Here is a 14,201-nt window from a genome sequence, read left to right on the forward strand (position 1 = left end):
CACCCATATGAGGATGAGGTTCCCCTTGAGCCTGGTTCCTCCAAAGGTTTCTTCCTTACCATCTAAGGGAGTTTTTCCTCACCACTGCTGCCTGAGTCACCTCAGACTTGCTCATAGGGGATAAATACATACACATTGTGAACTAAATCCATCTAATATTAATCTGGAATTTTGTATTAAATTAATCTTTCTATTATTCTTATAATAACCCTTTGTTCTATGTTTATGTTCTGGAAAACTGCTTTGAGACAATGTCGATTGTAAAAAGCGCTATACAAATAAACTTGAATTGAATTGAATATTACTCAGCATCCCTCTATTCTGTTTATTAAACTCATTCAGGTAAAATATATAAAGCGAGCAAGGATTGTTAAATCTGTTCATACATGTCCAGTTTTGTTTTCTTTATCTTTGGGCTTCCGCAGTAGGTTTTAGTCTGAGTGCAGGTTCACGTGGTCGGGGTTGATGCCGCGAGTAACACTATACTGTAGAACAATGCAGTTACACACACGCGGAAACTTGCTGGAGCGAATCTTTATGAAGGCTAATATTATTTAGTAAACTCAGCACGATTTAGGAAGTTTAACTTTTCATGCTTTCGGGAGAACCTCTGAAATTACAGTCCTAGGAGGAAACGATCTGGGGATTACATAACGGAGAAGCAACATTAAAGTGACTGATACCCTTGTGCTGAATGTTTTCCTCCACAGCAACTGCACTCAGATAAAACCTTAACGGTTCAATAAAGGTAGCCATTTTGCTACTGCAAATTTAACAGGGCCCTCGTGGCACGAAAATAAAGTGCTAATAGGGGCAAAAAAAAAAAAACTCTTAACACATTAGCTACTGCTTTCGCTAAACTGAAGAATTTCCCAACAGGTTAAAGGTTGCGTTTATTGACGGTCTATCAGCCATGTACGGAATCTTACAGAGCCGTACGATATTTACATGGCAGTGTTTTATAAGAGGTGAAGGCACAGCCAGGTTCGAGTGCGACATGGAGGAAAAAAACGATTTAAAGAAAGCTCAGCGGTTACAGCTAAATCATCTCGGGTATTTCGACAGAAATCCATTTTATGCTACAAATAAAAAAATTCCACAGAGAATCGTTTTTCCATCCTAAACACTGCAGCATTCGCTCGGTAGATTTCTAGGAATAACTGAGCTGGTTGTAAAACTTGTGCTGGACAAGATCCAACAGAGAATAAGGTTAAGATCTTGAAAAAAATCGAAGCTGTGTGTTTAAATTCAGCGAAACACTTTCCAGCTCTAATTTTCTGTTCTGCACTGATACCTTTATAAATTCCTGCATCAAGCTAGATTCAAGAAAACAAATCTAATAGTTCATCAATGTTTAAAAAAAAAAAAAAAAAAAAAAAGGGCGGTTCCCCACCTGGACCATAAGCACGAGCCTTTTTGGGATTGAGTTTGGGTTTGAGAGGTGCTCCGGGTTTGAGTTTGGCCTTGGGGAACTGCGACAGGTAAGTCATGACAGACTGCTCGTCCACGCCCGGGTCGATGATCTCCTCAGGAGCGATCACCTGGAGAGAAGGACAGTAACTAACGCTGTTCATCTGAAACACTTCCCAAAAGGACCACAGCCTGTTAACATGCACAAAGCTTTCAGAAGTCACCTGAACCTTCATTAAATATAATCTGCTAATTAATGATAACCATTTTTGGTTAAATTCCAGCTGTTTTCTGCTGCTGTTCTGGATTCTTTCCACAATGCAGATGTGTTACTGCCCATCAAGTCGAAATATGCAAATCTACATGGTGTAAAATTTGTAATTTTTTTTTAAAACAATTTCTAGAAAAAATGTAAAAAAAAAAAAAAAAAAAGATTTTTTTTAAGCAGGATTTTAACATTTAATAAAACTTCGTACTATAATGTTAATGAAATGTAAAAAATAGTATATAAACTGCACCCCAAAGTGTGTGTGTATACACACACACACACACACACACACACACACACACACACACACACACACACACACTGGGGTGCAGTTTATATACTATTTTTTACATTTCATTAACATTATAGTACGAAGTTTTATTAAATGTTAAAATCCTGCTTAAAAATTTTTTTTTTTTTTTTTTTTTTTTAAATTTTTTATATAAATTGTTTTAAAAAAAATTACAAATAGATATGTATTTTTGTATATATATATATATATACACACACACACACACACACACACAAATATATATATATATATATATATATATATATATATATATATATATATATATATATATATATATATATATATATATATATATATATATATATATATTCCCCAGTATGTATTCTTCAATTTTTGGAAAGTCTTGTATGCTTTGGGTTTTTTAGGAACAAAGAAGTGCTAGACACTGAAGCTTTCCCATAGAACACTAGCAAAATAAAAAACCCTGAAAGTTGGACAAGTGATAAATATTTCCACAAGAAAAAAAAAACACCATTTATTTGTGAGATTCAGTGCATTCACTTATGTAATCTATGATAAAAACAACACTAGGCCACTGGGCGTATCCTCAATTATTCGAATCTGAAAACCTTTTGTTTGCGAAGGCGTGATTGGGTGTGAGTGTGCAACATTTAATACAATAAAGCAACGAACGACAGCCTCCTCTTAAACAAATATAATGTGCAAATTAGATAACGGTGAAACATTACACGGACGGACGTTACATTTCACACTGGATACAGATAAGAGTTCGACCTTAATCAAGGCCAAAGTTCAATCGAGCAGGAAGCCCACATCTCATACAGCAGACGTCTTACTCGGCTGTGAGATCCTACACTGTGTTAGATCACTGGTGCCCCTTTTCCACCGAGGCAGTTTGAGTGCTGGTTCAGAGCCTAATTTAGATTCCAGTTCTTTCTGTTTCGACCACCAAATCACCGGCTCTGAACCAGGAAAAGTGGCTCTTAAGTAGCACCAAAACGTTGCTGGTCTAGACTTAATAACCGCTTGCGTCAGGGGCTGTGGGCGGGGCTACTGTTAGCGCGTTTGTTAATGTACCTTAAGTATACTAATGTTTAATACACTTTTACTTTACCGCAATATGATACATTATCAGCACATATGATAGTAGGTAGCTACATGCTAAGGCTAATTTTTTCTGTGTTAATGATAAAATAACGTTATGTACTTTCTCGATTACAACCTCCTTTTATATAGATTACATGGAGCTGCACGTACACGTTGGATTCGCTGCGTTTGGATGCTAATTTAGGTTCGCAAAGCCATGAGCATTAACAGTAAAGCAACATCCACCATTGTCGATGTGTTTGTGTTTGCCGCTGCTGCGCTAACGTTGCTGGGACACGTGACACGTATACAGTGACGTCAGACTCGGCTCTGTGACGGCTCTCTAACCGGTGGAAAGGCAGACCGGTTCTTAGAAGGTTCGCCAGTGGAACCAACTTTGAACCAGCACTAGCGCTAGCTCTGAACCAGCACTCGGTACTTTTTGGTGGAAAAGGGGTAGAGTGAATTAGGGCTGGAGTCACAGACAGTGCTGCTCACCTGAGGGATTCCCAACCAATCATCAGCCAGCTGCATGGCTTCTGTAGCATTCTCTACTGGCTTCACAGGATCCCACGTCTCCCAGTCAGGACACAAACCTGAGAGAGGGAGGGAGAGAGAGAGAGAGAGATAGAGAGAGATAGAGAGAGATAGAGAGAGAGACAGAGGGAAAGAGAGATAGAGAGATGGGGAGAGAGAGACACACACACAAAATGTTAAAGCTGCTCCAAACCGTTCAACATGCTATACACATATTTCTACAGAACCTATCTTAAGATGAACCAGTGAAACACACAATCAGCCCCCCCACCCCACCCCACCCCACCCACCCACACCCACCCACACCCACACACACCTGGTGCACAGCTATCCACTAACGCTCCCAGTGCCCTGCCATCCCTCCAGTTGTCACTGAAGTTACTGATGGGCAGGTCGGGTACTTTGTTCTGGACCCAGGTCAGAAGCCTCTGTTTGGGCGTCGCCTTCTTGGACTCTTCATCCTCGTCATCTTCCCACACGGGCATGGAGATGGAGTAGTGCAGGATGAGCGTCCATACCATACCCAGGATCAGCTTCAGGTTTCCGTCCACAATCGCTTTACTGTCTGTGCACACAGAAATGAAAATGAAGTGAAATCAGTGCACATGAACACACACGAACACACACACCACGGACACAGGTCTGGACTAAGACACATGCCAAGACACATTGTGTACAAGAAGTAAACATAATAATGATTAGTGAGGAAGATTGAACAATCCAGTCAGCCTGCAAAAAACTCTGCTATTTTATTTTATATTCTTTATTATTTTTAAATCATTTTTAAATGTTTCATTTTTTATATTTATGAATGTATCATTTTTTTTTTAATTTTATTAAAAAATTTTTTATTAATTAGTTAATATCGATATTTAGTTATTCTTTATTTGATAATTATTTCATTTTTATTATCCTAGCATTTTTAAATCAATTAAGCTTGGTGTCATTTTTACTCTCTCATTCATTCATTTTCTACCGCTTATCTGAACTTCTCGCGTCACGGGGAGCCTGTCATCAGGCATCGAGGCAGGATACACCCTGGACAGAGTGCCAACCCATCACAGGGCACACACACACTCTCATTCACTCACACACTACGGACAATTTTCCAGAGATGCCAATCAACCTACCATGCATGTCTTTTTTACCGGGGGAGGAAACCGGAGTACCCGGAGGAAACCCCCGAGGCACGGGGAGAACATGCAAACTCCACACACACAAGGCGGAGGTGGGAATCGAACCCCCAACCCTGGAGGTGTGAGGTGAACGTGCTAACCACTAAGCCACCGTGTCCCCGTCATTTTTATTTTTTATTCTTATTTATTTTATTTTATTTTAATTTGCTTTAGTTCCTGTGTGAACAGGAGCCTACAGGTTAATGTGACCTCTCCCAGAATACACCAGTAGATTAGTTTGCTCTGTAACAGTTGGTGCCAAGACAAGCAAAATCTAAAAGATATAAGAAAAGAAAAGAAAATTGTGCCTCGGACGTAAACCCTTTCAGATCAGAGTTAACCGCACTTCAAAAATGAACGATGGAGAAAAAGGACAGCTGCTAAGAAGTCTTAGATTTTGAGCCGTGTTTGAGCCTGACTTATTAGAGCTGCTTATTATACAGAACCACCTTGAGGAAACATTGAAGTTAAAACAGCCACACCTTAAAGTGTACACACGTGTGTACAAGTGTGCGACACTCCCTCTTTGTGTAGCGCTATCAGCTATCTCCTGCAAATTTCCTCTTAGTGGCGCCAAAAAAAAAAATAAAAATAAAAAAATTGAACTTTAACCCAGAGAGAGGAGACAAGAGCAGAGCCGGGCACTTAATGTTGTGTCACAATACACCAAGTCACTTCCTGGATTTTCTTTAGCATTAAGGATCAAATTACATACATGTGTGTGTGTGTGTGTGTGTGTGTGTGTGGGTGATTAATCTTCACTGTATTTTGTAAGACGTGATGTGTGACAGGGAGACAGGTTATGATGCGGCGGCATGGTTTTCTTTTTTTTGTGTGTGTGTGTGTGTGTGTGTGTGTGAAATGAACATTTGTCCTGACAAACACCGGCTAATAACAATATGAAATTAATATTGTGGTAAATTATAAAACGACAAGTTTTTCTGAGAGCCAAGGAAGCAAAAGTGCCATGATATCTGGGAGGAAGAGACGGCGTTACGTTCTCCACTGTCGAGAACAGCGACACGAACCAAACCGTAGACGTCTATGAGCTCACATATGTGGCTGAAAGTAGAAAGATGGAAATGATCGAGCCTTGATGCTTCAGATGAATGACAGGCTCTCAGGAAAGACGCGTTTGGTAGCTGTTTTCTTATTGGTAGCTAATGAGTTTGGAAATTAGCAGGTGAAAAAATAAATACATAAAAGCGGACAAGATAACGTAGTGAGAGAGAGGCCGTGTGACCAAGCGCTCTCTTTTGCTTCCACCGGTGTGACGAGCCAGACTAGAATGTTCTGGAAAAGCTTCAAAAGGACCAGTCCATGCCAGACAGGGGCCAAGTGGAAGCAGCCAAACATAATTCATTAGTGCTGGGTTCCACATCACACAGCCCCCTACCTCACCAGGGGCACTTAATGGAATTTCCATCAGGAGCTGCTCGTCTGTAGGAGAGCTAATGCATGAAAACCAGCCTCGACTAAAGCTCTCGCCATCTCACATTGGTCAAGTTTCAGTTAATACTAAGTTAAGACTGGGGCAGTAAATCGAGACATTTTGGGGAAAGTGCTGACACTAGACTCATCCTCATGGGCCTTGTGTACGAGCACAGTACGAAAGTGCAACTCTAATCTTTGCCAAGCAAAGCAAAGCGATTTTAAAAACATCGCTTTAGCCAAATCCATGCCATTTCTTAGGGTGGGGTCTAATCAAAAGCCTCATCTATGACACAACTCATGTTCAATTCGTTACAGATTAACAGCACAAGCAAGGGTCGTGCTGTCGGGTCTCTCGTGCTGTCAGGGCTCTTTTCCACAGATTCGCCTCAAACGACAACACGATCAAATTATTGGATGGATGTTGGACAAAACTATCAACATGTTACTGGTCCATGTGTTAAATAAAGTGGGAGGATTTGTACAGTGTAAAAACATTAGCTTGAGCTTCATTATGAGAACTCTTTATAGGAAATCACTTTCCGAGACATTTTCCAGGACTTGTGACAGAAACTCCAAACATTGCAAACTCTAATGTTCTCAACTAACCCAAACCAAACACTTATTTATTTTCCCTACCTTTTTTTGTTTTTAACCGAAATCTTAATTGAATATATAATCATTAATATTATATAATAAATAATAGAATTTCTCAAAATTTCAGAAGATATTCCACTAAAAAAAACATCCCAAAATGTATTGGAAATTCAGACTGTTCCCCTTCAATCTAAGTAGACTGATGTTAGTCTAGAAACAAGCGAGTAAGTACAGCTGTGTGTCCTTTTAATGTTTTAATATGAAAACCTGTGTAAATCTGTAAAACCCAAATCCTTTTGTTTAAAAAAAAAAACAAAAAAAAAAAACTCTGAATCTATCAAACATTCTAAAACAAACCAGAGTAAAACCTACAGACGTCTTAAGACACTGACGCATTGAGGTCACCTAACTACATAGCTGACTTTGTGATGTCTATTCCATCGTGAAGGTTGTTTAGTCGTCGGAGTCAGTCAAGGAGTTTGACAGACGTAATCAAATCGAATCAATGCAAGGATAAAGACACAGATTCAGGTGAAAGGTTCTTAAAGGAAAAGGTGCATTGTAGAGAGTGATAAGAACTGATGTTCTTTAACGTTGGTAAGGCTAAGAGTTAGCGTATTGTCACGAAGCTGTCAGGGTCGGTGACTCCAAAAAGTCGTCCAGTTCATATCCACGTTCGGATTCGACAGACAAAATGATGCTTGAAGAGAACTCCGATCTGAAGAGGTCCAGGGAGGTGTGGTGCATGTGCAAGGGTTACGATACTCGCGAGAGTGCCGAGCCCTTTCTGTCTATGTGCCCACGCTGCGTTATTGATTTCTCCTTTGGAACAGGAACAGCTCAATATCAACCGCTGCTTTCTGCTGAAACATCACTATCAGAGCCAGTATAGAGACGAGATAGATGAGAAGAATATCTGAGACCCTGTAAAGAATGATAGCAGAGGGAAAAACAATGTGTTGCCTCATCTCTCGGAAAAAAAGATGCTATAAAAATGCTATTTTAAGAAGAAACATAACAGGTGGTGGAAGGCAGGAGATATAAAACACTCCATTCTGTTAAACCACCAAGCGCAAGAGTGACTGATGACCTATTAGGACCGGCTTCCTTTTCTACACAATATTCCTTAAGGAGTCGAAGCTAACGGCTACAAAAACAAAAGCGTTCACTCAGAACATAAAGGTCATAAAATAGTAATCAGTAATCATTCATTCGATTTGGCTTTAATTAGCCTTCGAGAGTGGTTTTTATTCTTCCACAGACGAGGTTCCTGTCAGGACAGGCTCGGTGTGTAACAAAAGAAGGAAAGTGGCTTGAACATATGCTTTGGGTGGAACCATTAACCCGAGAGGAGACGATGTAATGCTCAAGGTGACGGCATGGGGAAACTAACGTATACACGACTACTACAGCAAGGGTTTCAGATACGCTGTCCATACAAGACTTTAAAACACAGCCAGGGAGTCTGTGATTATTTATAATTGATAATCGTTTTAAGCAGTTGAGATTACAACCGATTGTGACCGACGTGGATCTATCCGAGTGCTTATGACATTAATATGAGAGATTGTCTAGTCCCTGAAAGTGAATAGCTTTCATCCAAATCATCAATAACTCCAAAAAAATGGAGAAATAACCGTAAACTTGGACAGAATGTGATGTGGTCGATAAAATATTTATGAAGAAATGAATCTATATGGAAAACAATTCAATAAATAAATAAATAAATAAATAAATAAATACCCTACGATAAATTTGTATTTACTTAAAATACATAAATTTAAAAAAATAAATACAACAGCAAAAGAAGCACCGCATTAATATTGTTAAATGGAGTCGAGTACCTATAAAAAAAAACAACACACAATTCTAACAACAGACAAATCTCTTCTTCCTTTTAGGGTTTTTTTTTTAAAACAAAATTAAAAATGGCCATGACAAACTAGCAATAAAGTGGAAGATTGAATTATGTCCTAATTTATCTCCATATTGATGTTATATACCCAGTGGGATATAGTGCCGCTGTCTCTGCAAGTCAAAGCAACGTTTTTATATAAACCCACATCACACACACCAGACAAATCACTCATTATTCCAACAAGCACAAAATCATTTCATAAACACAACAGGGTTCAGCAGGTAATAAAACTAGAAATCTTGAAATTCCAGCTCTCCATTTGTCAAAAAGTATAATTAAGTAAGCAGCCAGTTTTTAAAGAGGGGAAAAAAAAAAGCTGCACATAATACTTAGAAGAGGACGGGCGATTTTATGGGAATTTCGAGTGTGCTTGGTTGCCATGGAGACAAAGTAAACTCAACACAACAACAATACTCCAGGTTTAGGGGAGGAGTGAAGCAGTAAGTTCTCAGTTATCACAGACTTGAGACGAGAGATATCAAGGACACCAAAAGTTCACTGACGAAGCCAAAAGTAGGGCTACGAATAAAAACGGAGCAGAACTGCAGTCGGCAGAGCTGACAGAGTTTACCAGGTCATTTTAATGCGTGGTTTTCCCACAAAACCTACCAAGCGCCTAAGGTCAATCCCTGCAGGGTTTAGAAATTAGTTCACTTTTTTTTTTGAAGCAATATTTCAGATAATTATTTAACACATGATGAGTTTCTACCGTTGTTTTAATGGTTTGTTTTTAAAAGCAGACTACACAACTTGATGTGAACAAAGCTGAATCGGTAAATTGTCCACAAACACAAAATAATAAAAAGTGTCCACAAACACAAAATAAAGAAAAGCTCCTACACAATTAACGTAAAGATCCAATGCATAAAGATACAGTATTATACACCGTGTGTACAAAATGTGAGGTGGGTTGTGGCAGCTTAGCGGATTACCGATCGGAAGGTGGCGAGTTTGAGAATCGAAAGTCCACCAAGCTGCCACTGCTGGGGCCCTGAACAAGACCCCTGACCCTCAGTTGTTCAGTTGTATAAAATGAGAGAAAAATGTAAGTCCCTCTGGAGTCTGCCAAATGCTCTAAATATAAATATAATAGACAAAATGAGGTGACCGTGAGCTGTGGGAGGGTTGTTGCTGGTCTGATTGTTTTAGAAACACCAGAGCCCATATTCATGAAGATTCTTAGTACAAAGTGTTGCTCCTAGTGACGACATTCTAGGAAAACTTTTAGATTTCCTCCTTAAAATGAAAGAGAAGATCCTTGTAACAATAAATGTTATTCATAAAGCATCTTAACCCTTAAAAGAGCTCTTAAGGTCAAAAAGTATTAGGAGTAATGAAAAGGACTTTTAAGAGGACTTGAGAGAAATTAGCCAAAATATGAACAATGATAAGTTAAAGACGATACAGATAGAGATCATCTTGTGACCAATCATATTAGAGATAACATCTCCGACAAAGTGCAGAAATGAGATATATATATATTTTTTTTCCCCCGACGCTATGGGATACCCGAAATGACATGGCAGCCAAAATTCTATAATTTAACGGCAAGTGTCAGATGTTTACATTAACATTTATTACATTTGTAACATACAGATGTTAGCGCATCTCTAATATGATCGTTCACGAACGTAATCCCTACACGATATAGCATCTTAACATAGAGACAAAGTCAAGGCATCAAACTAATACCTAGGTCATACCTAGTAATGGGGTTAAGCTCCGCCTCCTCTCTAGGATAACTTTTGTTATATTTTCCTTACTCAGAGTTGCGCTGGTCCTGAATCACTTAAGCCAAGATTCCTAGTTAGAAATTTTTAGCTAAATTAGGAGCGCTCTGAGATCATCCTTTATGAATCTTTATGAATTTGGGCCCTGGGCTCTGTGAATTTCACACACACACACACACACCACAATGTATAAAGTATAAACGAAACAGCACAAAAACACAAAACATCCAGTAAGCGAGTGAAAACACCTCGACGGCCAAGAAATGAAAGCCAGACGTTGTTTGAGCTAGGAAGACTCGGTATAACAGAAAAGCATCTCAGAACGAACGACACATTAAAGAAGGAGGTGGATTAGCTATAACAGCAGTAGACTACATTATGTTGAACTCCCAAGGGAAAGGATGGACTTTTACCTTGTATCAGCAAAACACGGGGACACCACAAACACACAAACAAGCAAACGCATAAAGACAAACGGCATAAAGACTGTGGAGAAACAAACGCAGGAACATATTGAGAAAAGCTCGAGTGTGGCATTGTGACTAAAAACAGCAGAGAAGAGCAGCGTCATTGCATGCCGTTGTTGCATCTAACGGCTGTTTTGTCGGCGTTAAACCAGTGCTGTAACATTCCTGTGGTGGTCTCCGTGCTACAGGAACAGCCATAACATAATTACACACTGTTCTGTGGGTGAAACAAGCACTAGGACACATCTCTTCCTTGACGTTAGTGGTTTAAGCTTTCAGGACTTTTGTGAACAATTTTGGCGGTCGCTGCCTTTGAAAGGAATGTTTGACTTTTGCGTGTGAGGATTTACGTACTGGGGCTGTGCAATAATACAAGATGAACACAAAACACTGAGCACGGCTTTGCGAGCAGAACTGGAAATGATGCAATAGGGTTAAGTCAGAGTAGGGAGTGCTCGTGAGGATTTCTGAAGCCCGAGTGTGTCAGTGCACGTTCGGTTTTTCTTCACAGTGATTTATTTTCATACCGTTACATTACTAGATAAATAGTATAGAAATTATTTTGCTCCATTCCTAAAGATTGCCTCATGCTGCCTTGATGGAATTTGTGTCTAACTTTACTTTATTGTCCCCAAAGGAGAAATTCTTTTCCATAAACACAGCACTTGTTCGACACACACACAACATAAACAGTCATAATACACACGTCAAGAAACATTCAGAATCACACTCAGCGATGTCTATTGTTAAGATACTTAATGACTGAGGGAATCAAGCTTCTTCCAAAGCGGGCCCTTCTGCACCTCAGTGCCCTGTACCTGCGCCCTGAGGGCAGTGGGGCTAGATACTCATTTAGCATTTAGTGGATGCGTGGAATCCCGTTCTATTGAAATGGCAAAGCGTCCGATAGCGGTGTTATTGAGTTCTATAAGGATAGTGTAAGGTTTTTTGTTTGTTTGTTTTTTGCATTTTGTTGGAAGACCTATAACTTTTCTCACGCGCCACTTTTCTTTTCCTGTCTAAATCTTTAAAAAGCGTTAGTGTGTGAGTGAACATCCACCATAGGACAAGCACTGGCTACTGATCAGAACTTTTTTTTTATTACCCATTTATATAGAATTTCTAATAACCATTATGATTCATTATGACTCGATCAAAAATAAAAGTGTCTGTAAAAATTAGCATCTGTAGTCCAACAACTTGCATGCAATAAAGCTAGGACTGAAAAGACTTGCCTCGGAGTTTATTTATTTAACCCCAGAGAACATTTACAGTATTTTTAAGAGCCTAAACAAGACAAACTGACCACAAGCCAGTTAAGGATGCTATTATTTTGTTGTCCAAAAATGAGAACTTTCCCAATCATTCTTCTAATACAGCCCTTTTTATCAGTGTTGTGGAATAAGTGAAGCCAACATCTCCACTGCAGAACCTCCTGATTAAATGCAGAATATTCTCGGCCGCGACTGATCCTGGTGTTATATTATAAAGAAAACATGAGATCATGAATACATTCGATCCATAAACTCCCTGCAGTAAAATGCTGAAGCTTCAGTGTGTCATCCCAAATGGTGCAAATCGGTGTCTTCTGGTGGGAGTGTGTTCCTGGATGCACCTGGAAGTCATAAACAGGATGCAACTGAAAGCTCTGCCAAGTGTAAAACAAAAGGAGAGAAAAATCCCATAACCGAACGAGTTTGCAAAGACGCTGCAGTGTCGGGCTAAACGGATGTGAACTTGCTATAAAATCCTCAGCGGTTTCACCATGCAATTCAACAAAATCAATCCAAAAAAAAACATTTTTAATAAGCCATATAACACGTACACACTTTTACCCGATACTCTAGTCTGAATCAGAGCTGAGATTTTGCCTGCGTTACAGATCTAAATAAACATTTAGAAAATGTGACCAAGATTGGAAATGTGCCAGTCATGTGACTACCACCATGCTGGCAAGACACTGAATCCATGCCACGGAGACTGCGTACTCATGCCACTTCAGCCGGCCAAAACAAACTGGAACCGCACATGAACATAAATGGAGAAGAGGGTTGTGCCACCCACAGGGGTAAAAACATTCCCATATACCCCATTCCGAATTCTGTTCTACAGGGCACTTTAGGTGCTTTAAAACAGGATTCAGAACAAACACAATTTAAAGAACAAGAACAAATCAGAAAGGAGTTTTTATTTCCCTCGACAAAGTTCATTATTGTCATCAGGCTTTTTGGGGGCATGTTTCTCATCAACACTCCACCACTATACAAGTGGAAGCTCCAGTGTGCTACCTGGACCCATGTTTTGATCACTGTGAAACCAACTGAAGTGTGTCAACAAAATGTAATACCATAACTAGGCCAACTGGGTAGCTTGAAGTGCATTAATACTGAAAAACGGCAATAAAGGAGGAGCACATTGTCGGTAAGTCATTATCAGACGTTTTGGCCACAAGAGTCGTCTTTATCTCGACATGTACTGTTTCATCAGAATATCCACACACTTCGTATAAAGCTTTGACCCTCACATAGAGATCATGAGTTCTACTCCTGGAGATGCCACAGCCTTCATTAGCAAAATGGTGATGCTCTTTGAGTGGGAGTGACCCCACCAGCCAACCGTGCAGCACCCCACCAGCCAACCAGTGAAGTTTGTGAGCTTATATATGTGGAAGATGATGGATAGCACATTCCTCAGCAACTCTCCTCATTTTCCTTTTAACTCCTCAGCAAAGATGCGTTGGCTGGTGGTGGAGGAGAATTCAAGAGCTGACCAAATTGTGAAGAAAATCAGCCTCAATTCAGCCAATGTGTTTAGCACAGCAGGGGTGGGAACAGGGGTAAAACAACAGATCTGATGGGGGGTTAATTGTGTTAACATGAAGTCTTGAGCATCCAGGCCAGTAATTTGTCCACTCCTGGTCTTGTGACGTGACCTCAGCTCCTTAATTACAATAAGCGCAAATGAATCAAGCCACATTAATATTGCTCATTTCCTGTGGTTTCACAGATTACCTCATCACTGATGTATTGACCCAACAGCTGCAATCTTGCAGAACAGTGGGTGCATGAAGAGATCTGGCGTTATTCCGGGAAGTGTTACAATAGCCAACATAAAATGTTTCGTAGGTCGCGCAGGGCAACAGTACTGTACTCATCAGTTAACATAGTTGGATCATCTAAACAGTTGATCTTGACAGTAACAAAGCACAGCTGAACACACGACACTACTAAAAGGCGCCTTTTCTGAACGGCGGGATTCTCTAATCTGTAAGGTAGTGGTGAGTGTAGCATGAAGGCAGAGAGCTTTAC

General features: G+C 39.8%; 1 protein-coding gene across 2 annotated transcripts in view; it reads right to left on the minus strand.

The window, feature by feature from the left end:
* Positions 1 to 14,201, minus strand: part of LOC113656402 (filamin-B) — a 66,902-nt gene that overhangs the window by 37,510 nt on the left and 15,191 nt on the right. For both annotated transcript variants that reach the window (XM_027167670.2, XM_047810075.1), the window contains exons 2-4: positions 3,892 to 4,140; positions 3,537 to 3,634; positions 1,394 to 1,541 (exon numbers count right to left, since the gene is read on the minus strand). In XM_027167670.2, coding sequence (XP_027023471.2) covers positions 1,394 to 1,541; positions 3,537 to 3,634; positions 3,892 to 4,140 — 495 coding nt within the window. The remainder of the gene's footprint in view (positions 1 to 1,393; positions 1,542 to 3,536; positions 3,635 to 3,891; positions 4,141 to 14,201) is intronic.

Source organism: Tachysurus fulvidraco, chromosome 2, assembly GCF_022655615.1.
Source record: "Tachysurus fulvidraco isolate hzauxx_2018 chromosome 2, HZAU_PFXX_2.0, whole genome shotgun sequence".
NCBI lineage: Eukaryota > Metazoa > Chordata > Actinopteri > Siluriformes > Bagridae > Tachysurus > Tachysurus fulvidraco.